Here is a 23,586-nt window from a genome sequence, read left to right as displayed (position 1 = left end):
TCAGCTGTCTTGCTATTTCTCCTAAACAGCATGAAAACACTAGAACAACATGCTATCATGAAGAATCACACGAGCCACATGTGGATGCAGTCTTTAGTCCTTGCTAAATGAGTGGGATACGGTGCGTAAGCCACAACAGGTGTACTTATTGTCACACCACCAAGACTGGTACTTTTAAATTGCTATTTATAAATAAAGTTCAAAAAAATACATCAACTGAGCTTCAACATTGAATACAAGCACATTGTATTCTCATAATGCACTATACCATCAGGTATAGCCAGTTCTCCTCAGGAGCCTGTAGGCGAGTAATAAAATAATTTAATTTTCAATGCAAAACTGCGTGTTTTATCAATATAAAAATGTGGACACGTACTCTTCGTATGTTCTCTACACTCACACAGAATATTCACGGCAAAGGTCACACACATACGCAGTTCACTGAGGCTGGATAGCTGTAATGGCTTCTGTTCAAATAAAATGTTATACCCAAACAAAGTTTAATCGACAAAAGCTACAGGTTTTTGAATAAAACTAATTTGTGTTTTATATTAATCTTTGAATGTGTTTATTGTCTTCAAAAAGTAAAGCTGCTTTGCGACGGTGACGTTCACACTGCAAATGGACATTGCTGTATGCGCATGTGAAGCAGTGTTCAGTCATGCAAAAGGGACACGCACAACTGATGGGTTGTCACAAACGTTACAAAGTATTTTAGAGCCATGGCATTTACTGGCGGCAGGGCATTAAATTTGGCAGAAAATTAAGTTAGGACTAAAATGTGACTAAAATACTTGGTTCTTTTCGTTGGCTAAAATAAATATGACTTTAGTCATTTTTGTCTTGACAGAAATTAATGGAGAGGGCATGACTAAAATATAACTAAAACTAAAATACATTGTAGTCATAACTAAATAAAAACTGGTGGCCAAAACAACACTGTGCAGTCCTACCACACAGCCCTGGATTCTGGAAGGATGAAGTCTCTGCCCAATAAATGAAAAACCAGGTAGAAAAGAAATCCAGCAGTACTACAAGTCCATAAAGAAAGATCCGTACTTTTCTGGCCTACGTTCTGCTTTAAGGATTCCAATAACCGCCCGTGGATTTACATCGTACCTATAGTTTGAACACTTAAAAAAAAGCCCCCCTGGGGGTATCAGAAAGGTACTGGGAAAAACCTCATCTTTGACTATAAGCCATTGTGCAACATTGTCCCTTCAAAATGGGAAATAAAATGCATGGTGCATTACTGCCCCCTGCTGCTCTGGATGAATAGTTGGTAGGGAGCGAGGCCCCATGGAGACTGCTGAAAATTGTGAGAAAGACTGAGGCATTCCTAATTTTCATGGCTTTCCGTATTAAAGCAACACATAAGAGAGGTGTGTAATGCGGAGCGGTGATGGTGTCTACATGATCAGTCAGGGTAACGTGAGTAAGAGCAGCAGTAAAAGCGTATGGGCACAGCGGTGCTCACCCCAGGTCCTCCATGCTGAGCGGGGGCCCGGAGCCTGTGGGGTTCTTCAGCATGAGGCCCTGCAGGCGCGTGTTCTTCTCGTCCTCCGACAGGCTCTTGCTGCTCAGGATCTGCCTGCGCTTCACTGCCAGCTCCTTCAACTCCTTCAGGAACTTGGCCCGGTGCGGGTTGACCAGCTCAAAGTCCTCCCAGGTCAAGATGCCATGGTACCAGGCCGGGGGCCGCGGCTTGGGAGGGTCCAGAATGAACTCTGATTTGGAGTCCTCGTCGAAGCTCCCCACCGAGTGCGTGTCGTGACCCTCCTCGGTGGAGGCCTCCGACTGGATCTCGGAGAAGTGCAAGTCGGCCTCGCCGCGCGACTGGTACAGCAGCTTGCTCATGTTGCTCTTGATGTCGCCCATGCACAGCAGCTTAAAGAAAGGCCGGGAGATGGGCAGGTCCACCAGCCGGTTGTCCTGTATGCACTTGGCCAGGAAGATGCCCAGGAAGAGGAAGAGCTTGGTGAGGCGCTCCAGTTCATCACTTTCCTGGGGGAACGGGGCTGGGAAGAGCCCACAGGACCGCTGCACATAATACCCTGGGGGCTTCAGACCCCCTCCCAGATCCACCTGAAACACCAAACACAGAATCAGTACGTACTCACACACTTACACTCCAGAACAGACATGTTTATCACTGCTTCTCAAGTTAACTGTATATTTGCAACTTAAAATTAATACTGATTGTTAAATAGATACTGTAGATAAATGGACAAATAGAATACTACATTGTTCCCCAAAATTCACATTTGCAATTTCATCCAGTGAGGAACTTGCCTGGCGTGACTCGTCATCTGGGAAATCGTCATCGCAGAGCCAGATGCCAAGAGACGTCCTCTGGAATTCGGCTGCCACCAGGGCATAGAACTCCAGCGTGGGGCCCAGACCAGTGCCCTCCTCACCCAGGAACTCCACCTTTGTTGGGGGGAAGAAAACACACCGGTCAGCCCCTGTGCCTCTACATGATCATGGAACCCACACAGAGAGGGAGTGTCTTTCTGACAGAGACAGCAAATTAGACACAGGTCTCAAGATTATGAATCTGTTCTCAAAAAGAGCATTGGCTCTCAGTCCCATACAACTCCACCCTTGTACATCACCCATTGTAAGCTCGTGTCTACATTCACATTTCCCTGCTACGTAACACTAGTCGTCCGAACACCATTCTTTTTTGGTCGTAACCAAAAAAGATAGCAATAGCTCACTGCGCCTTTATTGACAGCGAACAGTCCGAATGTACAGCGAATGGGTAAGTGCACATTTTGGGCTGGGTTTATCTGCAGGCAGCAACGCCCTACCTCCAGCACAGACTTCCTGTCTGCATGGATCTGCATGACGCTCTCGGCCCACTCCATCATGCTCTCGCCGCGCGGCACCTTCACCCGCTCGTGCTTGAGCCGGCCCACGCGGAACTCCCCGGGGTCGTCCCGCCGCACCGTGGTCCCGGGGCGGGACCGCTCCATCGTGGCCTCCCGCCGGTTCTGCAGCCACACGATGGCCCTGCAGACACAACCGTATCCCCCAAACCATCAACCCATCCAGCAGTCTGGAGACTCAATCCAAACAGTCTAGAGAGCACACTCAGGAAGCCAGGACCACGCACACAACTGATCACACAGATTCCTCAGCCGCAGAAATAGACTGCACTGTGTGGCACTGAGAGAGGTGCAAGGGCTCCCCGCAATGTCCTAAGAGCTGAACATGATGAAGTCACAGAAACATCAGAACAATGCACAGAACCTCCAAGCGAACATGTTTAAAATGCGGAGTTGCACTGCACCTCTATGTGTGCAGATTTCAACTGTAGACTCACTGAACCACAGAACTCTAGTGCCTAGGGAGTCTTTAATCTTCAATTAGTCAATACCTTATCCATTTAAATGAACAAAGAAAGGACATTATGCAGTGCATTCAGCAGTACTGCAAGATAATTACACACAAGATTAAATGAATTTCATTACAGAGCACAGTATTCAAACACAGTTGAGTGCCGTCAAATTTAAACTGTTTGGAAAAGCACTAGCATCTAATTTTATAGTGCGTCCGTTTTTACTTTTCAAAACCAAAATGAACAGATTGGTGCTACCCTCTGTGGTAAAGTGCTTCTCATTAACAGCCATGTTACTGTTACAATTTTCTGTAGAAATAAGTCTTTAAATAGTTATTACCCATTTTCCAAAGTTAACAGATTCTGTGAAGTGAGTTCAGTGCTAAATAATATAAGAAAAATAAATAAATAAAAATAAATCAAAGAAAATATTAAGGTTTGAATCTGGGTTGTCACTTCAGCTATTCAATTCTGGACATTACTGAAAAACCTGTCTTACGGATTGAATGCCACAGATTTCTCATCCAATATGGATGCTTACGCGCGAGTAGGAAGGCCGATGGGCTGATTTTTCTCCCACAAATGAAAGAAGGTTGAAAATTCTGGGTTTAAACAGCATGTGAGAAATGAAAATTCACACCCAATATTGCACTTCAATGACTCCACATTCTGAAAAATGTCATCCTCAGGTTGAATGATGTCTTTTATTATACAAATTGGCCTTCAACAAAAGTGTATGGCTTTCCTGATGGAAACCATTACAGATTTTGTGTAATCAGCCTGATACTTTGAGCACCCGAATAGGAGGAAAAATGAGGCAGAGAGGAAAAGGACAAATAAATGACCATCGATATAAATTTTTTTAATGGCCCTTAAAAAAGCTGGACAGTGCTCCCAATTTTTTTTTGCCGACGGGTTGATATGCTTTATCAGAATGCAAACTAATCACTTGTATCAAACTTTGCTCCAATAAAATGAACTGCATTATTTGTTAAATTAAACTGATTAACAATTTAATTGTGAAATTAGATTTTCTGAAGGTTGAGGTTCTAAATTATGACCTGTGAGGGAAAAGAAGAAAATAATCTCCACACAAAGACCGTTGCTATTGTTTTAGGTAGCATTACCACTGATTTGCAAATCAATGTGATTAATTTTGTCCACAGACAGGCAGTTTACCATCACCCATAAAGTAAGAGGATGCTCTGACAGGATTAAGAACCAGACTGCGTTCATTAAAACAGGAAAAGTGGTGGAGCACTGTGTTGTGGAAAGCTAGAGCGCTGATTTTGACCATGCACAAAATTGCATTTAAATTGCATTGCAGGAGTTTTTCCATTTCAGTTTGTGTACATGTTTTCGATCAGCCCAGACTGCCATAATCACAGTGGCTGGTTTAGGGGCATCAACGGGTTCGTAGTTCATAGGAGGAAAATATGCTTTGAAGTGGCTTATGCAGCTTGCAGTGTAAAGATAACAGTCATAACTTCATGGTCATGGATTACCATTCATTTTTCCAAACAATCAGTAATCACAAAATCTTAATTGCTATCCAAAACACCGGTTTTGTTTCTTTTTAAGGTGTGTACAAATTCTTCTGATTACTTTGCTTCATCAGATATCAATACCGAACTCAGCTCAGGACTGATATCTCACTAGCCCAATAGATTATGTCCTTGTGCCTCTCTCCATGGCGTCCCTCCCCAGGCAGAGTGCAGAAGGTGCTCACCTGGATGCTCCAAATGCTGTGCAGGTAAAGTAGAGCTGCCTGGTCTCAAAGGGAATGAGGAAAGGACACTTGCTGGTCAGCTGCTCACACCAGTCAGGAAGGGCCCCGCTGGCCAGGGCCAGGGGTTCCTGAGAGCCACACAGGAGACCAAGAGTCACATCCCAGCACACAATAAACACTGCCATTCATTTATAGATTTAGTAAGCCAGCAAAGCAGTTACTAAGACTGCAATTTTCCGATCCATTTTAAATTCAGGCTTCCGGAGGCCTTTAATGGGGGGCTTCGGCCAGTTCATACGCTGCGAATGCCAGTAATTACCTCAATCTGTTGTAGGATTTTAGTGGTGACCTTTTTGCTGGTGAACTCCTCTGGAGACGCGTTGAACTGAAGATCGTCCACTTCTAAGAGACAGGAAAGTAGCTTGAGGGAAAGCTCAGAACACATATCACACAAACATAATGCAATAACAAAATATGACAGTACTTTTAATGTTCATCAACTACTGAATAGTATATATATAAAATATGTCCTAAGACAGAATTACACGGTCCTGCAAGGACAGGATGCCAGAACAGGACTGTGGCCACCTTCAGACAAACTAAAGGCTTCCACATGCTTCAAACAAGCTGCGGCTCGGAATGTCGGAGAGCATTTCAAAGCTCCTTTCCGATGTTCGAATAGGGGATCTGTTTCCAGACTTTTTAGTAACTTTTCGAAACCGACATTCCAAAGTTCGCACCCACTTTCCGCAGCGATTGGCCAGGTGTGCAATGTGCAGAGCAGCTTGGAGTGTTACAATGCAGGAAAAACCTTGTGAAAAGCCGTGTAGACGGGACAAAATCTATAGATTCAATGAATAGTGCATAGTATCAACACCGACAGTTTGTGCACAAAAAACAGTGACACTGAAAAAAAGGGATTCATATATTCAAGCAATGACTGAAATGACTAAATGACAAATGTAACTAACGTAAACAGCCAGAGGGTCTAGACGGTATTGTTGTTACAGAGAAACTACTTGTATTGTATTAAATGTATTATACCTGTTGGTTAGTTACTGCACCACTCCTCCTTTCTTGTGTCTAAACCAGCACACCCTGCCACTCTCCAGGACCAGGGTTAGCCACTACAGCTCAGGGTTCCCACTCAAATCACATTTATATTTCCTACAATTTTTCAATTGCACTAAGATTAATGTCAGACTTTCAACATCCACCAGAGGTGGACACACATTTGAGGCAGATTACCTTCATATATATATTTTTGGCACACAATTCACTCTTCAGTGACAGATAACTCTGTAAAATTACCATACAACCCAGAGAATAATACAATTTGTTAGCACACTGATATTACAAGACCTGACAGCAAGTGACATCAAGACAGTTATCAAGAAAGAAGGGGAAGGTTTCTTTTGGCCAATTTACTTTTGAGGGACAGTAGAATATGAGGTCAGTGTCAGTAACAGTCAAGCCTGTAGTAAGTGTGGCGGGTGCGGTGGGGCTGACCTTCCTGCAGCGAGCGGCCGGTGTGGGCGTCCCCGCCGATGATGAAGAGGATGCGCAGCAGCTGCAGAACGTCCTCCATGCCGCAGGCGCTCTGGCCCGTGCCGGCCTTGGCCTGGGCCGGCTCGCGCAAGGCGCTCAGGATGTCGCAGCTCTGCGTCGCCACCAGGGAGCCGGGGCTGGAGCCTGCGGACCTGCAGCCGTGCTCGCAGAAGTCCTGCGGGGACAGGGGCCCGGGTCAGAACGCCGCCGCAAACCGCAACGCTGCCCTCGCCTACCCGGCGCTCGCACATCAACATCAGCACAGGGCTTCACGCAAACAAGGGCGCCTCACGCCCAGCTACTGCATTCTCGCTATTATGGAGGTATATGCATGATAACCCCCCCCCCCCCAAAAAAACGAAAAAAAAAAACCCAAAAAAACTAAGTAAAAGAATCTCACGTCACAGTCTAATCAATTCATGGAAACACATTACAGCCATAAGTCACTCAAGTTAAGTGGGACAGGAACAGTCATTTAACAGGCTACACAAGCGACAGTCAAGCAAGAAGGAAAAAAAAATCATTCAAAACACAAGGGAAAATAAAAATGTATATATATGTATGCACATCTGATGCCGTTCTATACCTTGTATGCAGCTATGAGCTGAGAACAATTTCTGTTTTTCCTAATACTTTTATTAGTGCCGGTTAATTTCCAGTGGCGCAGGAAAGACGAGTCTGCATTCTTCTGCATGTAGGTTATCAAGTCATTCTTTGGTAATTCATCAGTGCCAAGGTACTGTTCCACATGCTCTACAGACCAGCAACCCTACAATAGGAAGAGCCAAGTGTTGGTCTTTCCTGATTGTAAAGTCTCACGCAATAGACATGCAGTAGAATAGGATTTCCACTAAGAGGCCCATGCAATTACCACAAATATCACTGTAACATATTTTATTGTCTCTTGCTAAAGGTTAGTGATGTCTCGGTCTATCAGAAAGGAGCATTAACACATTTAAAACAGCCACAGAAATTAACAGCCAAGAGTAAATGGGTTGGGGGAGAGGGGCAAAGGAAATTGATAGTTACCATTTTCCCACTTTCTTTCTCTTTGTCAGAATCCTTCATTTCTCTGTACATTATCCTACAAAACATAAAAGCCCAGTCATAAGTGCCTGTGAAACATACCAACAGCAAAAAATAAGACAAAATAAATACTTGTAATAAAATCATTTTCCTGAATAAACCAGTTTCTATCATGCTGCAACTTTAAAAAACTACAATCAGGCCAAGAGCCCAATAATTGTAACACTTCCTGTTATGTTTACGAGGTGACTAAGGGACGTGGATGTTCACGTGTACATACGTGTACGTGGGCTCCCAGACGCGCCGGAGTTTGTCCGATTTGACGCTCCCATTGCAGGAGAGCTGCAGCAGTTTCTGTACATAGTAGAAGATGGTGGACTTGTAATTGGAGAGGGGCAGCTCCACCTCTCGGGTGGTGCCAAGGCCGGACACTTTCAGGACGAGGGCCAGATGTGGCGAGGGGGCACACTCCACCTCCTCCTGCACCTCAGAGCGAGGGGTACCTGTAAAGAAGACACAGCTGGTCAGGTGGCCCCCCCCTGCTGTGCTCTCCATGTGAAACCAGGGTGCCGCTGACCCCGTCCCTATCACACCTGACACCTTACAATAAATTTATTTTATTTATGCAGGAACAATCATCTCCATTACTACCCTTAAGCTGTGTATGCCATTGTGCATGTATAAACATTCATTTTAGCACCATTCGCAACATAGGCCTCAGTAATTGAGCAACACCTATAAAACAATATAAAGATCAGACCAAAGACTAAATATAAAGTTGCTATCAGAGAAGTGTGGCCATATTTTATGGCATCATAACCTCCTTTGATAACTTCTAATAATCCCAGTAGCACATTATTACCCATCATGTTGACGTGATAAATGGTCAACAAGGAGATGCTGTTAAAGTGCTTTTCAAGAAATGTAAAGCGGTACATACTACATTTAGGACAGGGACAAATTTGTTCTCCCAAATCTTCAAACCCATAAAAAGTTAAAAGTTAAAACCAATGGTCTGTCCCTAAGTCGGGCTATTTTTAACAATACATTACACCCACCAGCCTATTGCTTTAATGGCTGGTTTGTGGACAAAACTACTATTTTCAGAATAATGCAAAATGGTAGTTAGCCATTGGTCTGTGAACATCAAGAATTCCTAACCAAGCAGACTAAAAATAGAAATACATCAATAGAAATACATCTATACGCCTCCTTTCAAAACATCCTAAAATATACTGACACCTAAAAGCTACTAGGAGTAAACCAGCGTTTGTCATAGCACAGACAACGTACTGGTACCTGGTGGAGGTATCTCCAAGTCGGTGGTTTGCTGGACGTTGGTCCTGCCTGGTCGGGGGTCAAACGCGGGGACAAGAGCAGAGAACTGACGCTTGAGTACGAAATCGTCGTCCCAGGTCCTGCGCCGGCCCCCTTTAGTTTCATACTCCTCTTCCTCCTGCAGCGAGACAGTGAAGTGTGAGACCCTCCAACAAGCATTCAGCCAGACACACTGCCTGCTAAGACCCCTTTGTGGGCCAGGCAGCAAGACCACACGCAGTCTCTGCCTACCTTGCCTGACTCTCGCACAAAACAGATGCGGTGAAATCGAGGTTCTATGGTTTTTTTGGGTAAAGACAGGAGAGTGTGAGTCTCGAAGTGTATGCATGTGCAGGTGGTTTTTTTCTGTTCTCAGACAGAAATAATAAGTGTCTTTCAGAATGTACTAACTTTTGCTTGGACTAAAGAACAGTTGCCTGTTTTCACAAACCACCATGGTGCTTTAGTCACGTTTTGACAAACTCACACATCACTTAACTAACCGGGCATCACATAAATTCAATCTGCATTCTCATAGTAAGCATCCATAATCTCTGAAATCTTACTTTACTTGATGAAAGCCAAATGCTTTGTGTATTCCTCTCTCAAGTTTTGGGAGCTCAATCATGTCTGTCAGCCCTACTGCAGATGGGCATGGATACAGTGTACTGACAAATGTCTCCATTGCCAATGATAGTTATAGCTGGCTATATCCGGTTGGCTCAACGCATAGCTATATGGGAGAAATAAACCATGGTGCCGCTGACACACTGAGAACAGGTCACGTGTCATTTCTTGTGAACCAAGGCTACGAGTCCTGACTCTTTCTCCGGAGTGTGGATATACTGATGGGAAAAAGACACTTTTAGAACTTCTGCACACAGCCAAGTGCCTAAAAGCAGTAAGTGACAATGGGTGAAATGCAGCAGCTGCAGCCTTCTAAAGTGTGATTAAACACAGGGGGTGTGGCAGATTTATAGTGTTTCCCTTCAGTTGCATTTCCCCATTGTAGGTTGAACTGAGTGACTTGGCTCAACCATGAGCTGGCGTATGTGCTCTTGTCTTTTGATATGTTAATCGATGTTTGACTAATTTTTATTTATTTAGCCACAACATTCCAGAATTATTACACCACTACTGAATTTGTCTAGCAGTGTGTATGTGGGAATTATCATCTTGGAATATGGGGACATCATGAGGGTTTTCAACAGTTTGGAGTCATCAACAGTGTTTGGACTACAGGGTGAACGGGTCTTGGAAAAACAGCCACATATTCCTTGGCTGTTAGGCAACCATGCAGCGCGATCATGGGAGCAATAAGATGGCTGCCCACACCATTACAGGCCTACCACTATGTTTAACAGTAACAGGCAATAAGGATCGAAGGCTTCCTTTAGTTTTCTACAAACATAAATGCATCCATGTCTGAAAAGAGTAAAAGACGACTCCTCAGACCATATTACTTCTGTCCATCGTTCAAGGGTACAGGTTTTGTGCTCCTTAACCAAGTCACACATCTTTGTGTATTACCCCCTACCATAGATGGCTCTACCTGAAGCTCAAAACATTCCGTTTTTGTTGAAACTGGGTTACAGAGATATTGATTAAATTCTGTGGTCAGTTTCGGGGTGTTCAGCAGCTATACTCTGAAGTGTCTGTCCGTCCCTGTGAGCAACCACTGTTCAACTTTGCCGATGCAGCTTATGTTTGGAATGTTGCCTTAATTTTGGATACCGTTACCTTTGCCAACATTAAATAATTCATAATTTTTTGTGACCAAAGTCCCTGCAATTTGAGCGCAGAATATTTGGGCTCTTAGAAACCCTGTAGTTACCTCATGCTGCTTTGGAAAACCATGTATCAACCTGCTAATTGCCATACCTCTTTTATAGCTGACATACTGCCAATTGGCATTCCGCTTAATGACTCATCTGTGTAGGTGCAGTTGTAATTGTGAATTAATTACTTTAATATCCTTTTTCATGTGGTTTCCTTTATTTTCACTAACCCCTATACATACATAGTACGTGTGTGCAAGCGTGTATGTGTGTGTGCATGTCACTGTAAGGCTAAGGAGCTGCATGCAGCTCATAGAACCCCAACTGGTGGCTTGCAATACTTCTACAGCTGATGCAGGAGAGTGGAGACGATTGTGCACTCTCCTCTGAAGCATCGCAAGCTGCTCCTTTTCACCTCTATAGCCCACAAGCATGAGCCAGTGAAAGCAGCTTCAACTGCAGACAACCATCGGTACCTGATCGACCAACAGGGGGCACTAGAGAGCGATGAGACCCAGCCAACTGAACCTTCCATAACCCTGGGCAATGCTACCACCGCTTATGCTTCGCTCTGCGGTGCTACTGGCCACAGTAGCCACTGTAATGGTCAGGATTTGATCACAGACCATGGAGCCCATCCATACGCGAGAACAGTGCCTGGATGTGGATTCCTACAGAATGCAGAAATGCAGGAATCTCACCAGAACCTCCTCATACTCCGGATCCTCCTGATTGTCATCCTCGTTCTCGTCCTCGTCCTCGTCCGGCTCAGGAAGGTCTTCCTCATCGTCCAGCTCAGCCAGCAGTGTGTTGGCACGGCAACTGTCCAGGAAGTCTGCAGTAGGGAGGGGCAGGGATTGTGAGGATTCCGCATGGGTGCAAGGGCAGTGGCATCTTAATATTAAAACAAGTAAGGGAGGGGGGAAGGTGTGGGGAGGGTAGTTAATGGGTCAAACAAATCTCGAGAAAGAGGTGTTAGGCAAAAGGAATGTTAAGAGTGTATGTGTGGGGAGGAGGGGGTGGGGGGTAATTGAAATAGTTGGTATAATTCTAATATAGCCTACCATAGAGGGAAAACTCAGCCTCCTGACCTGTGTCGCTCTCACTAGAAGTGGAAGTCAGGCTGGTCGTCAGCGTGTTACTGAGCAACTGGCCAACGGACAAACCTGTGGTTGCCGTGGCTACATTATTGCTGCTGGTTACTATGGAAGTGGACATTGTAACGGTGGAGGTGGTACCAGTGGTTGTGAGGTTAGGAAAGCTCTGAGCACCCATGAGAGGAGAAGCTGCAAACAAAACCGAAAATGCAATTAGTTTCAAAACAGAAAAAAAAGCCAGTATTAAAACTGAATTAAACAAAACCTCCATGCTCTGCCACAACACACTGCTTCAACATTCAAGCCTTCAATGAGCACCTTAGGACCACAGGGAAGAAGTGGTGCTTTAAACATCATACTGCATCAAACACTGTTAGTTGGCAATTGTATCTGCACACGCTCAGATAAGGGGCATGTCACAGCAGTGATGCGGGCTGTGACGGGAGGAGCACACACTCTGGAAGAAAAAGGGCAGGGCAGCCAGGAGGCACACAGAGGGCGGAGAGCTGTGCGTGACCTTCACAACTGTCCCGGCGTGTTTCCTGAGCTTCACCTATTTCCACTGAGGGGATTCTGGCAAAGTCACTGCACTTTCACCACTAGTATGTGCTTAAAGCGGATTAAAGGAAAAGTCCAACAAATTCTGTTAAATGCGTAGGTTGATACTGACTTGACAGCTTAATAGTAGTAGTATAACACACACCAAATGTAACTTGATTTCTTTTAACAATAGTCGTGCTTGGAAAAAGAGGTCTTTTGATTTGCCACTGTAATGCAATTCTTGTCAAATGTTTCATCATCTCATCATAGACAATGACAGTGAACTACTGGAGCTTGAGGCAAGGAGCTGTGCAAGACAAAGCTTTCAAGACAAAGCTTAAAAAGGGTGCATCATGTTGAGAAGCCAGGTTGTTCAGGGCAAATACCAGCACATCTATATATGATTCACGAAATTTGAGAGCACAAACGGCAAAGTACATGTCATCTGGAGAAATTTTTACAACTTTTTGAGAGAGGTCTTATAATGTTGTGCATTAAGTATCTTGCTCTGAGCAATTGTATTTTTGCCAATAGAAGTAATATCATTTTATGGATAAATATTTCCATTTAGCTGCACACCACTAATGGTTTTATTACGTGTGCGGTGAGTTGCGCTGGCTGATGATCATTTCAAACCAGCCAAGAGGTGATCTGTAGATAAGACTGAAATGGAGTCACAGAGCTCAGAGAGAAGGCAGCCGTGCCCGCCGAGCCGAGATGCGCACAGGAAGTGACCGCGCCCACCGGGGAGTGCGCTGGAGCGCGAGGCCGGGTACTCACTGGCAGTGCTCATGACGTTGCGGCCCAGGGTGTTAGTGTTGTTGTCGCTGCTGGAGCGGCTCAGGTTCATGTTGTTGGTGGCATTGGTGCGGGACATGTTGGGCGCTCGGCGCACAAACGACTCCATGAGGCTGGCTTCGCGGGAGGAGAGGTTGGGCACGCTGGCGCTGGAGCTCATGGGCGCGCCCGCGGCCAGCAGGGAGCTGACCGACAGCCGGGCGCTGGCCGCCGAGCACAGGGGCCTCTGGGAAGGCGTGTCCTTGCTGGAGGACTCCGAGACCGAGCTGACGTCCGGCGAGCTCACGCTGACTAGTCCCATGGAGATGGCGGCCGGGTCGGCGGCCGGCCGGAGGGTGCCGTCCGGCTTGCGCTCGGCGCCGTCGCCGCCCGTGTCGGCCGTTAACGTGCTGGTGCTGGAGGCGGAGCCCGCCTCCGCCGAGGACAGCACCACTATGGGCTCCTGGCTCTCGGCCCCTGGGGCCGCCCCCCCGGGGCCCCCCCCCTGCTCCAGCAGGCCCTCGGCCCGCCGCTCCAGCTTGGCGGAGCTCAGACTGATATCGCTGCTGCTGGCCACGCTACACACGGAGCTGCTACTGCCCTTCCGGCTGGAGGAGCTGGCCCCCGCCCCCGAAGAGGAGCCCCCCTTGTCTGGACAGTTATTTTTCCCCAGGCTGCTCCAGGACTGCGCTGTGCCTGAAACAGTGGATGAGACAGGTTTGGGTGACGGCGCAGACTCAGGGTCGTACCCTGGCGCAAGCTTGAGGTCAAATTTTCCTTCTGCACCCATACGGTAAGAGTTTGAGCCACCAGCATCCCAGGTGACATCAATCCACCCTGGAAAGGGACATGAGTTTGTGAGACCCAGCAGAGAGCAGACAGCAGCAAGTCAAGACAGCAGTACTGTTCCACACTGGACCAGACGCATCGTTTACAAACAAAACTCAGCGTCGGAGCCAGAATCAAGCTAAGTGTGCATATTTATATTTGTGAATTTAGACTAAATCGTCTGGTCCAGGTGAATCAATGAGATAGAAACATGAGTTACAGAAAATGACAAAAAAAAGAAAAGAAAAAAAAAAGAAAAAAAAAGCCAAGTAGAATTTTTTGCAAACGCCAAGCTAAAAGCCACTTAGAAAGGAACTGAGGGATAATTCTGTCAATGTAAATATACAAATAGCAATGGAGTCCATAAAAGTGCTTGCAAATTGTGACATCAACATGCACTTAGCTGATTGATGGAGACATTTGGTTAAAAGAGTATAACACATTGCAATGTGACTGCCCAAAGATCCAGCTGCAATGTAGAAAATGCTTATATATAAATATTGAAAATGTTACCTGTTAAGTTGGGGGTGAAGGGGGTGGGGGGGGCAGGGGAGAGGGTGAGAGCACCTCAAAATATCAGACTAACAATAAGAAAAAGTGACAAGTTTGCAAGTTAAGTAAAAATAAATATTTAAAGGATGAAAAAGTGATTTATGAAATATGTGAAAAGGTTTAATACAGTCATTACTATGGATTGCCCTTTGTCATATCATGCTGGAAGAGCAAGAGGAGAAAGAGCGTAACATAATGCAGTCAGACAAACACTGATAAGACTGAAATCTGAGGGACAGTCACCGATTAGGCACTCTTGATTATGTAAAACTTCTTCCTGCTTCACATAAAAAGGTGTCCTATTTCAACAAGACAGACACTGACACAGTAAAATCTCAAGTAAGCATTGCTCATGACAGTATCAACATGATCAGAAATGTGTGACCATGTAGAGAGAATAAAAACCTGCATGATACCCCCAGTCACCACACGCATACTTTTCTCTCATTGTGCCTGTTTTATTAGGCTGGACAGAACACCCCTCCCCCCCCAAGACTCCTCAAAGCATGCAAATGCACTTGATGGTCACAATTTGTGCTTTAACTCGCTGCCTGCCTGCTGCCGACTCCATTGATTCTGATAAGACTTATTGAGCCCCACCCCATCAGCTCAAGGAGATGTAATGCATTCCTGCTCTACAAGCCAAGGCAGGAGCAATCTGACTCTTTACTAATCATCTGCCCTTAGCTTGGGTGGGTGAGAGGGGAATGGACCAGACTACACTGGTCAATTCACCAGCGAAGCCCTGGGGACACTGCAGCCAAAAGCAGAAGGGGGTGGGGGGGCAAACCCACTAAAATCTAGAAGTGAGCAAGGAGTGAGCTAGAATGGCCTGGGGCACTGGTCTATAACGCAGCTGTTACATCGTTTGAAATATGGCTTTTTACATCCTGAGCGGGGGAAGCCGCGTGTGCAAGCTTCACGCCACCAGCTACGCACACGTACACGCACACGCACACACACACACACAAACACACGCGTGTGCACGCACGCACGCGCAGTGTTCGGTCCGGGGGGCTCACCGTTGTGGGCCTCCCCTGTGACGGTGCCCTCCCCCGCTGGGTTGCCATCCTGGTCCCTCCACTTCCAGTCGATGCCGCGCACCACGCGCGCTCCGGGTACGATGTACTTCATCACCTGGGAGCGGAAGAGGCGTCTCTGCCTGCGAAGATTGGCCTCCGCCTCCTTCACCGCTTTCCCTGTGTGGGGGGGGGGGATGGGAGGGGATGGGATTCATGTCAGCCACACACAATCCCCCAAACACACAACTCTGGAGACTCCGATACACACGGGTGAAGAGGTGTAAATTTTAACTACATAAAATTAGATTTTACATTTTCCAACTTACAATACTATGCGGTGCCTACATGCACTATCAGGGCCGTGCACAGATTTGTTTTGGAGGGCATATGCTCAGAATAAAAAGGGCCCCTGTGGTACACTACAGTATACAATTGCTGCAGCCAAAAGGACACTTCTGTCCTATCTGTACACAATCCAATACACTATTATAGGAAATCACATACACTGCCTGGCCAAAAAAAAGCTGCACACTCTTTAGCTTTGATTACAGCATGCATTTGTCATGGCATTGTTTCGACAACCTTATGCAACGTCACAACATTTATTTCCGTCCAGAATTGCATTATCTTGTATTGACGACAGGAGAGTCAAACCACTCCGTAAAGTCTTCTCCAGCACATCCCAAAGACTTTCAATGGGGTTAAGGTCAGGACTCTGTGGTGGCCAATTCATGTGTGAAAATGATTCCTCATGCTCCCAGAGCCACTCTTTCACAATTTGAGCCTGATGCATCTTGGCATTGTCGTCCTGGAATATGCCCGTGCCGTCAGGGAAGAAAAAATCGATTGATGGGGTAACCAGGTCATTCAGTACATTTAGGTACTCAGCTGACTTCATTTTATTGCTGAGCCTAGACCTGACCAACTGAAGCAACCCCAGATCATAACACTGCCTCCAGAGGCTTGTACTGTGGACACTGTCCAAAAAAAATCCAAACGGCGACTTTTATTTGGCCAGGCAGTGTATATCTTTAATTAAATATTTTTAAAAATGGTTATATGCCACTCATTCTATGCAGGACATGATTACCATCAGGCGAGATGGACAGATGATCTACAAAATAGTGTGTGCAAAGGTTTGGAATCCTACCTGCCCTGCACAGGACTGCATGAGACACACAAATGCATGCTTATGAATTTGTGATTAGTTCGGTTTATTCAGATCTTCAGTTTGCCATTTCATGGTATGAACAAGATTTTTTGTATAGCAAAGCTGCTAAGATTAGACCAGCCATCCTGAAATAAAATGTTATGAAACACCAGCATGACCAACACCTGAAACCTGACCATGCGTCAGCATGAGGGCAGTCTGTACCCTCAAATATAAATACATTGAGCTAATGGCAGAGTACATTTCCAATTGTATGAGAACTGAATTATATGCTATTGAACTCTACAGCCCCTTGGTACACTAGATAGCCAAAAGTATGTGCACACCTGACATCCAACATCTCACCCAAAATTATGAACATTAATATAGAGTTGGTCCTCCCTTTGCAGCTATAACAACCTCCACTCTTCTGGGAAGGCTTTAACATAACATAATCAAGTAGAGAATATCATACGACTTGTTATAATCAAAACACTTGGTAGCTTCTTCTAAGAATACCAGAAGGTTTGTCAGACATGACCTTCCCTTACGAAAACCATGCTGGCTATCCCTTAGGATGTTGCTATTTTTAAGAAATACTTCCTAATGATAGATTCCAGTATTTTACATGTGATGCAAGTTAAACTTACAGGCCTGTAGTTTCCTGGATCAGTACGGCCCCCTTTCTTATATATTGGTATTATATTACCTCGCTTGTAGTCCTCAGGTATTTCTCCAGTTTCTAAGGGCTGTCTAAAAATATCTGCCAGTGGTTTAAAAATGATCTCAGCTAACTCTTTGAGTACTCTTGGGTATATGCCATCAGGACCTGCAGCCTTGTTTGTCTTTAGTTTGAGTATTCATGCAGTACTTCTTTATACTCTATTTCAATCTCTGATAAGACTTTCTGAGTACTGAACATGCCTTCCAGTTTATTAGTAACCTCTTCTCTAGTAAAACTCTCAACAAAATAACTTATATTACATGTTGGAGAACAGCTGCAGGGATTTGTTTCTATTCATCCAGAAGTAATGTATGTATATATGCATTTGTCAGGTCCTTGAAAAGTACTAAATTTGTAATGTGGATCCCGATACAATAACATATTTCTAATTTGTGTCCCAATATTAAAAAGTTTAAGAACCAATGCTGTATGCTACTGATCATGCTGTCTGGTGCAAACTAAAATGTGTTTGTTTTAATACCATTAGTTCCTTTGCCATTTATTAATTACTGCTCCAACTGCTCTTAGTGGTTATAGAAATAAATATACATCCCATTTGAATTTCCAGCAGCATAGAGCCGCAACGACGGAGGAAATGCACCCAATGGAGAGCATGCTCAGCTGAGAATGTGTATATGGCCTCATGGGGACACTACCTCACGTAGCGGGTCCTCACAGATGCCACTGACAGTGAGAATGTGTGTGTGGCCTTGTGGGGACGCTAGCTCCCGTAGCGAATCCTCACAGATGCCACTGACAGAGAGAATGTGTGCGTGATCTTGTGGGGACGTATGCTCACCCAGTTGGTCCTCACAGACGCCACTGACAGTGCCGTACAGCTCCAGCCCCGACAAGGACAGGTAGTGAGTCTGTCCGCTTGCGTTCTTCCCCATCTGCCTGATGCGAATGTGCCTCCAGCCCTGCTTCTCGTCTTTGGAAGGGTCCAGAGGCCACGTCGCTGTAGACCTGGAGGACGCAGGTGAAAGACAGCTCCAGTTTACAGCAGTAAGGCCAGGGCTGCAGTGCGCTGTGTGAGGCAGGTTGTGAGGCACAAGGCTTCCAAAACCTTCAGGATGCACCAAAGTTTGCATGGCCTTTAATGTATATACAAGCCATTTACAAATTTACATGTTGTAAAGACACTTGCTAATGGAGAAAGCGGCAGTGTAGTATAATGGGTAAGGAGCTGGTCTTGTAACCTAAAGGTCACAGGTTTGATTCCCGGGTAGGACAACGCTGTTGTACCCTTGAGCAAGGGTAGAAAAGCATGTATGTGGCAACAGCTGTGCCGGGCCCCAGTTCACCCCCCTCTTTCACCGCAACAAAGTAAGAAACAGACGGTGGCTTGCAAAAATTATCGACAACCCCATCGTCAGTCTGATTTACAACCCTAGTCACACTTCTCATTTTTGCTGTGCTAAAGGCTCAGAACCCAACGAACCCTGCGATAGGTTGAGCGAAAGTCACACGCGCTCTCCGATGTTCAGCTCCGTGCTGGGAGCTTGACGAGACGCGCAACCTACCCTGGCTCATTCAGGCTGCAGTCGTCCACGTGGGTGTACAGGGTCATCCAGTTCTGGCCGTCCTTGGACACCTGGAAGACCCAGTTGCGGAGGGCGGAGCGGCCGTACCCACGGGCGTGCCGCAGGGTGTAGGCCGAGGGGATGACCCACAGGCCCAGGTCGATGGCGAACCAGGCGTTCTTGTCGTCGTTGGTGTGGCAGTTGAGGGCAGAGCTGTCCCGGCTGAGGATGTCCTCCAAACGTCCGTAGGGCAGGTTCCGGCCCTCTGATGAGGTCACCACTACGAGCCCGTAGGCCGCAGGGTTCACCCATTCATACGCAGTTCTGCAATGGGGGATATCATTACTCACTCGCTACAGTAAATAACAAGGGAACAGCGCAATTTTCATAAACAAAATGCACATTTAAAAATGGAAATAACCAGGGTGAATTTTTGGTAAGAAATGTAGAAGTCTACTACACTAGAGGCTTCCTAATGGCAATGTGAATGGAAAAAATCACAAATGTAACAACATGTTATACACAGAACTCGTTTTAGCTAGAGCAGGCATCCTACTGGGTCAATAAAGTGGCTGGCTAACTGTCAATAACATTACTCCTAAAGTTAATTCATTTTCAAACGCATTTAAAATTAATTTGATAATGAAATGGTCAAATGTGTTCAGTAGCTGCACGTGCTTTAAGTAGAAACCAAGTCTTTTTCAGGTTCAGGTTCCACAGCTATTAGCACTGATTATTATTCACCACATCATTATTAAAGGGCAATTAACTCTCCTAAAAAGGAAAACTGAATGTACCGACTTGTAGGTAGTTATCTGTGAGGGAACAGTTGCTACCAAACCATGGTGTCTCATTGCGATGCGTGACCAGAAAGCCGCTTCTCACAATCTCCAAAAACTAAGAAGCTGCTCCAAAACCGGGCTCAGCGGCAGCGAGTGCGAAGCCTTACTTTGCGTTAGTGCCGATCCAGTAAACGATCCCGTTCTCATCGAAGTCGTGCTGGTGCCTGAATGTAAACATTTGGCCTTCACGCAGCTTCCTGACGAAGATGAAGGACGATCTGTCGAAGTCGTACCATTGCTTAGCCACCTGTGGACACGGCAAATTTAGAGGTAAACCGCATAGCTGTTGATGTACAAATAATGTGATATACAATAAGTTGCCCCTGGATAGGGGAATCTCCAAAACGATGACAAATAAAAATGGAAGTACAGGTTTGTGTAGAGAGGACAGATGAGTGATACGAGAGAAAAGGAAAATTACGGAAGGTGTGAGGGGAAAGTAGGAAACAAGAAAACAGTGTGAAAAGGAGAAAGTTAAAATAAGAGGTGAGAGGGAGGGGATGAGTGGGAGGGTGAGAATTACGGGGAGGGAGAGAAGACGGTCACCATTTTGAGTAAGTACTGCTCCAGTGACTCCACGGTGGCCAGAGGTTCCATCTTCAGCATCCTGCCAGTGCGATCGATCAGAGCGGTCTCACCAGGAGCCCTCTCCAGGCGGAACCGCAGCCTCCGGGTCAGAATCTGAAGGGTTAAAAATGCAACAATCAATTAAAGTAACTGGAGGACACTGCCTGATCAACCCCAAGACCTCAAACACTAAGATCAGTTTGTTAAATGGAGAGATTCCATGTCATATCTCATTCTGAAAACTCTGACTAAATAAGCAGCATACTTCCATGCAGCTGCAAACTGGAAACCCCACGAAATCACAAAGGGGTTATAGCTGCTGTCTCAATTCAAACATTTTCCCATTTCCATAACAACAAATTTACAAATCAAATGACCTGCAGGTTGTACGTGGAGCCTGGTGTGTCATAGAGATGAAGAGGTAGCCTTTCGATGGACTCCAGAACTGCTATCAGCTTTCGGATTAAGGCAACTGCGGGTCGGCTGGAAGAATAAGATGTAAGGAATGATCTCAAACAGGCCATCAAGTCTTAATGAGTAAAAGCAATCGAGTAGCATCCAATCAATTACCTTTCGTCATCTTCGTTTTCACTGAAAGCAGTTTTAAATACATTTATTCTTTCCATCAATGGCTTACAATCATGTTTCACATCGAGGTCCACACTCTGTCAGAGAGAGATGGAAAACAGCAGCAGTTAGTACCAGCACTGCTGAATGGCTTGAAACGGCACACTGGCAGTACGGGTACTTACATTGTTGAGGACTGTAAAAAGTGCTTGCACCAGGCCACTGCTACACATTTCGTAGGGAGAAATCGTGTTTTCATCCTTCAGGACCACAATCAAATTCTCCAGGGCAGTTTTCATCAGGTCTCGCCATGTGTTCTCCCCCTCAATACACTGCAAAAAGCGGCACAGGATAATGATGAACCATCACCTGCCTACCCATGCGTAAGCACTTTGGAACTCTAGGAATTCAAGCTAAGGGAATTTGCCAGTTGTTCAAACGCTCATTTATTAAATTAATTTTTTTGGAATGCACGATACAGAAAATGGTATAGGACTGATATCAGATATTTGCATGGTCACAATGGTTAGTACCAGTAACCCACACTGTAGAAACACTGAATGGCTAAAAACGTAACACCATCCAACAAATGAACACAAATACTGAAAGGAGGGCTACAGATCAGAAGCAGGGAAAAAGGGAAGAGAAGCCATGGGATGAAAAATAAGGACTAGGAAAACCAAAAAATCAAAACTGGACCAAAAAAAGAGCTATTTCTATGAGAAAGTACTGACTATGAGCATAATGCAATATATAGGTAATGGAGGGACCTGAAGAGGCAACTCTTTGGTGTTGCCTAAAGTTTTAAATTATTCAATGGATTTAACAGATTAAACTCCACTGTCTTTTAGCTAGCCACATACACAACCAAAAGGAAAGAGAAGGCTATAGCCTGATAATTCAAGAAAACTAGGACTACTGTCCAGTGAATAATTCAGATAACTGATAAGCTTGTTAAACAGGGAATATAAACAGGAAACTGCCATTCTTACATGCCCCTCATAGATAATACCCTCGCTGCATGTGCATATGTCTATATGACAGTATATTTACACGCAATAAGCAATACTACTGCAACTGGTGATCTTATGTTTAGCATCAGAACAAACATTTTGATAAATCTAGATTTAGCACAGCACAGCCAGGGCAGGAAAAGCAGGAGAACATAAAGAGTGTACAATGAATCAGTACGATACTCAGAAGAGGTGATGGGAACAGATTTTAAGGTCTGCCAGTAGCAGAGCACGTGAGCGGAGCAGAGTATACGCAATCTGAGCGCAGTGCGGAGCGTTATTACAAGCAGTCAGCCTTTCCCCTCTATCTTTATGATTAAATTAGCAGTTTTGAGCCGTACCTTTTTTCTGTGAGCGGTGAGCGATTTTGGAGTGGAGCGGAAAGAAGGACACGGAACCAGGGGGCAGATTGTAAACCGGCTCATGATTAAGAAGTGACATTTCCCACCACTCCACTCCGCCCACATGCTCTGGCCTGTAGTGGCTGTTGTCATACCTGTCTGTTGGTATGCAGCTCCCAGGCAGACTCCAGCTGGGTGGCGATGTTCCTCAGAGTGACCACCACTCCTCTGGGCATGCTCTCCACAGCCTTGAAGTGATCGTCATAAAGATCTCTGGCCATGGTCTTCACCTGACAGCGGGGGAGAAGTGTAATATTATAGACGCAAACTCCAAAAGTACTCAGTCTTTCATGTGCAATTTGTGCCTCCAAGACATCAAATACTCACTCGACAAGTCCAAGAGTTCTGCAAACAAGCCTTTACCTTCTGTTTAGTTTTTTCCAATTTTGATTTGAGCTTCCTTCCTCTTTTCCCAGTCCAGCCAGTCACAAACTCTGACCCTGTGAAAGAGCACAACGGACAGGTTGCGCCGGGAGACAGAAGGATTGTCCTCTCTGGGCTGCAGGCACAGCGTGCCACTCGCCGCCTTCTGCCTGCGCACTTACCGACAAACTTACCCAGGGAGGTTTCTGCGGTGAAGGAGTGCTTGGTGCCCCGGTTAGACTCGAAGACGAAGCCTGGCAGATCCTCCTTGAGGATTGTGGCTTGCTGGCCGTCCGAGTTGTGGATGGCAATCTCGCCCTCCTTCAGGCAGGTGAGGGACCAGTTTCCCACGGTCAACTTGGTGGGCCCAAGTGCAGACAGGACGGGCTGGCTGGCTGTCGCTGGCTTCACCTGACTGCGTGCTCTCTGCAGCTTCTCCAGGAACTCACTCCTGCTCTCTGTTACAGCACAGGACACAGACACTGAGACTCAGGGATAACTGGAGGAGGGACAGGGGGCAGGAACAGGGGGAAATGCTCTGACCCTGTAATGCAACCTGGCTGTTCTAATCTCAGTGGTCATGCTAGCTTATGAAATGTTGCGCCACTGAAACGCAGGACATTTCAAAATCTGCTTTTTACACCATTTCATTTGTGTTCTGATAAAACTACTGTTCCCCATAATATGCCAACTCACAATAGCAACACAATAAATGTATATCGTTCATACTTTATTAGGAAAATGGTAACAAAAGTGGGATGAAAACAGCAGGTTTAGCAGGATGAAACAACTAAGGTTTTGGCCTTCTGATCAAAACAAATTTTTGCCATACAGGCTAATAATATTTTAAGAACCCTCGGAACAATTTCCGTTTAAATT

General features: G+C 45.6%; 1 protein-coding gene across 4 annotated transcripts in view; it reads right to left on the bottom strand.

The window, feature by feature from the left end:
- The window catches only part of hectd1 (HECT domain containing 1), a 57,422-nt gene that overhangs the window by 5,000 nt on the left and 28,836 nt on the right, over positions 1-23,586 (bottom strand). Inside the window, exons 14-37 of one of the 4 annotated variants that reach the window (XM_035408144.1) lie at positions 22,902-23,165; positions 22,708-22,784; positions 22,440-22,574; positions 21,116-21,262; positions 20,934-21,028; positions 20,741-20,846; positions 20,343-20,477; positions 19,904-20,043; positions 18,955-19,278; positions 18,231-18,397; positions 15,558-15,734; positions 13,159-13,992; positions 11,806-12,027; positions 11,443-11,576; positions 8,946-9,102; positions 7,927-8,149; positions 7,650-7,704; positions 7,207-7,389; positions 6,582-6,795; positions 5,392-5,474; positions 5,073-5,200; positions 2,814-3,015; positions 2,293-2,430; positions 1,478-2,085 (exon numbers count right to left, since the gene is read on the bottom strand). In XM_035408144.1, the coding sequence (XP_035264035.1) occupies positions 1,478-2,085; positions 2,293-2,430; positions 2,814-3,015; positions 5,073-5,200; positions 5,392-5,474; positions 6,582-6,795; positions 7,207-7,389; positions 7,650-7,704; positions 7,927-8,149; positions 8,946-9,102; positions 11,443-11,576; positions 11,806-12,027; positions 13,159-13,992; positions 15,558-15,734; positions 18,231-18,397; positions 18,955-19,278; positions 19,904-20,043; positions 20,343-20,477; positions 20,741-20,846; positions 20,934-21,028; positions 21,116-21,262; positions 22,440-22,574; positions 22,708-22,784; positions 22,902-23,165 (4,948 nt within the window). The remainder of the gene's footprint in view (positions 1-1,477; positions 2,086-2,292; positions 2,431-2,813; positions 3,016-5,072; positions 5,201-5,391; positions 5,475-6,581; positions 6,796-7,206; positions 7,390-7,649; positions 7,705-7,926; positions 8,150-8,945; positions 9,103-11,442; positions 11,577-11,805; positions 12,028-13,158; positions 13,993-15,557; positions 15,735-18,230; positions 18,398-18,954; positions 19,279-19,903; positions 20,044-20,342; positions 20,478-20,740; positions 20,847-20,933; positions 21,029-21,115; positions 21,263-22,439; positions 22,575-22,707; positions 22,785-22,901; positions 23,166-23,586) is intronic. The other 3 variants (XM_035408152.1, XM_035408169.1, XM_035408161.1) reach the window with 3 other exon arrangements.

Source organism: Anguilla anguilla, chromosome 1 (genome assembly GCF_013347855.1).
Source record: "Anguilla anguilla isolate fAngAng1 chromosome 1, fAngAng1.pri, whole genome shotgun sequence".
NCBI classification, from domain to species: Eukaryota; Metazoa; Chordata; class Actinopteri; order Anguilliformes; family Anguillidae; genus Anguilla; species Anguilla anguilla.
The sequence above is the reverse complement of the archived record's forward strand: the minus strand, read 5'-3'. Positions and strand labels throughout refer to the sequence as shown.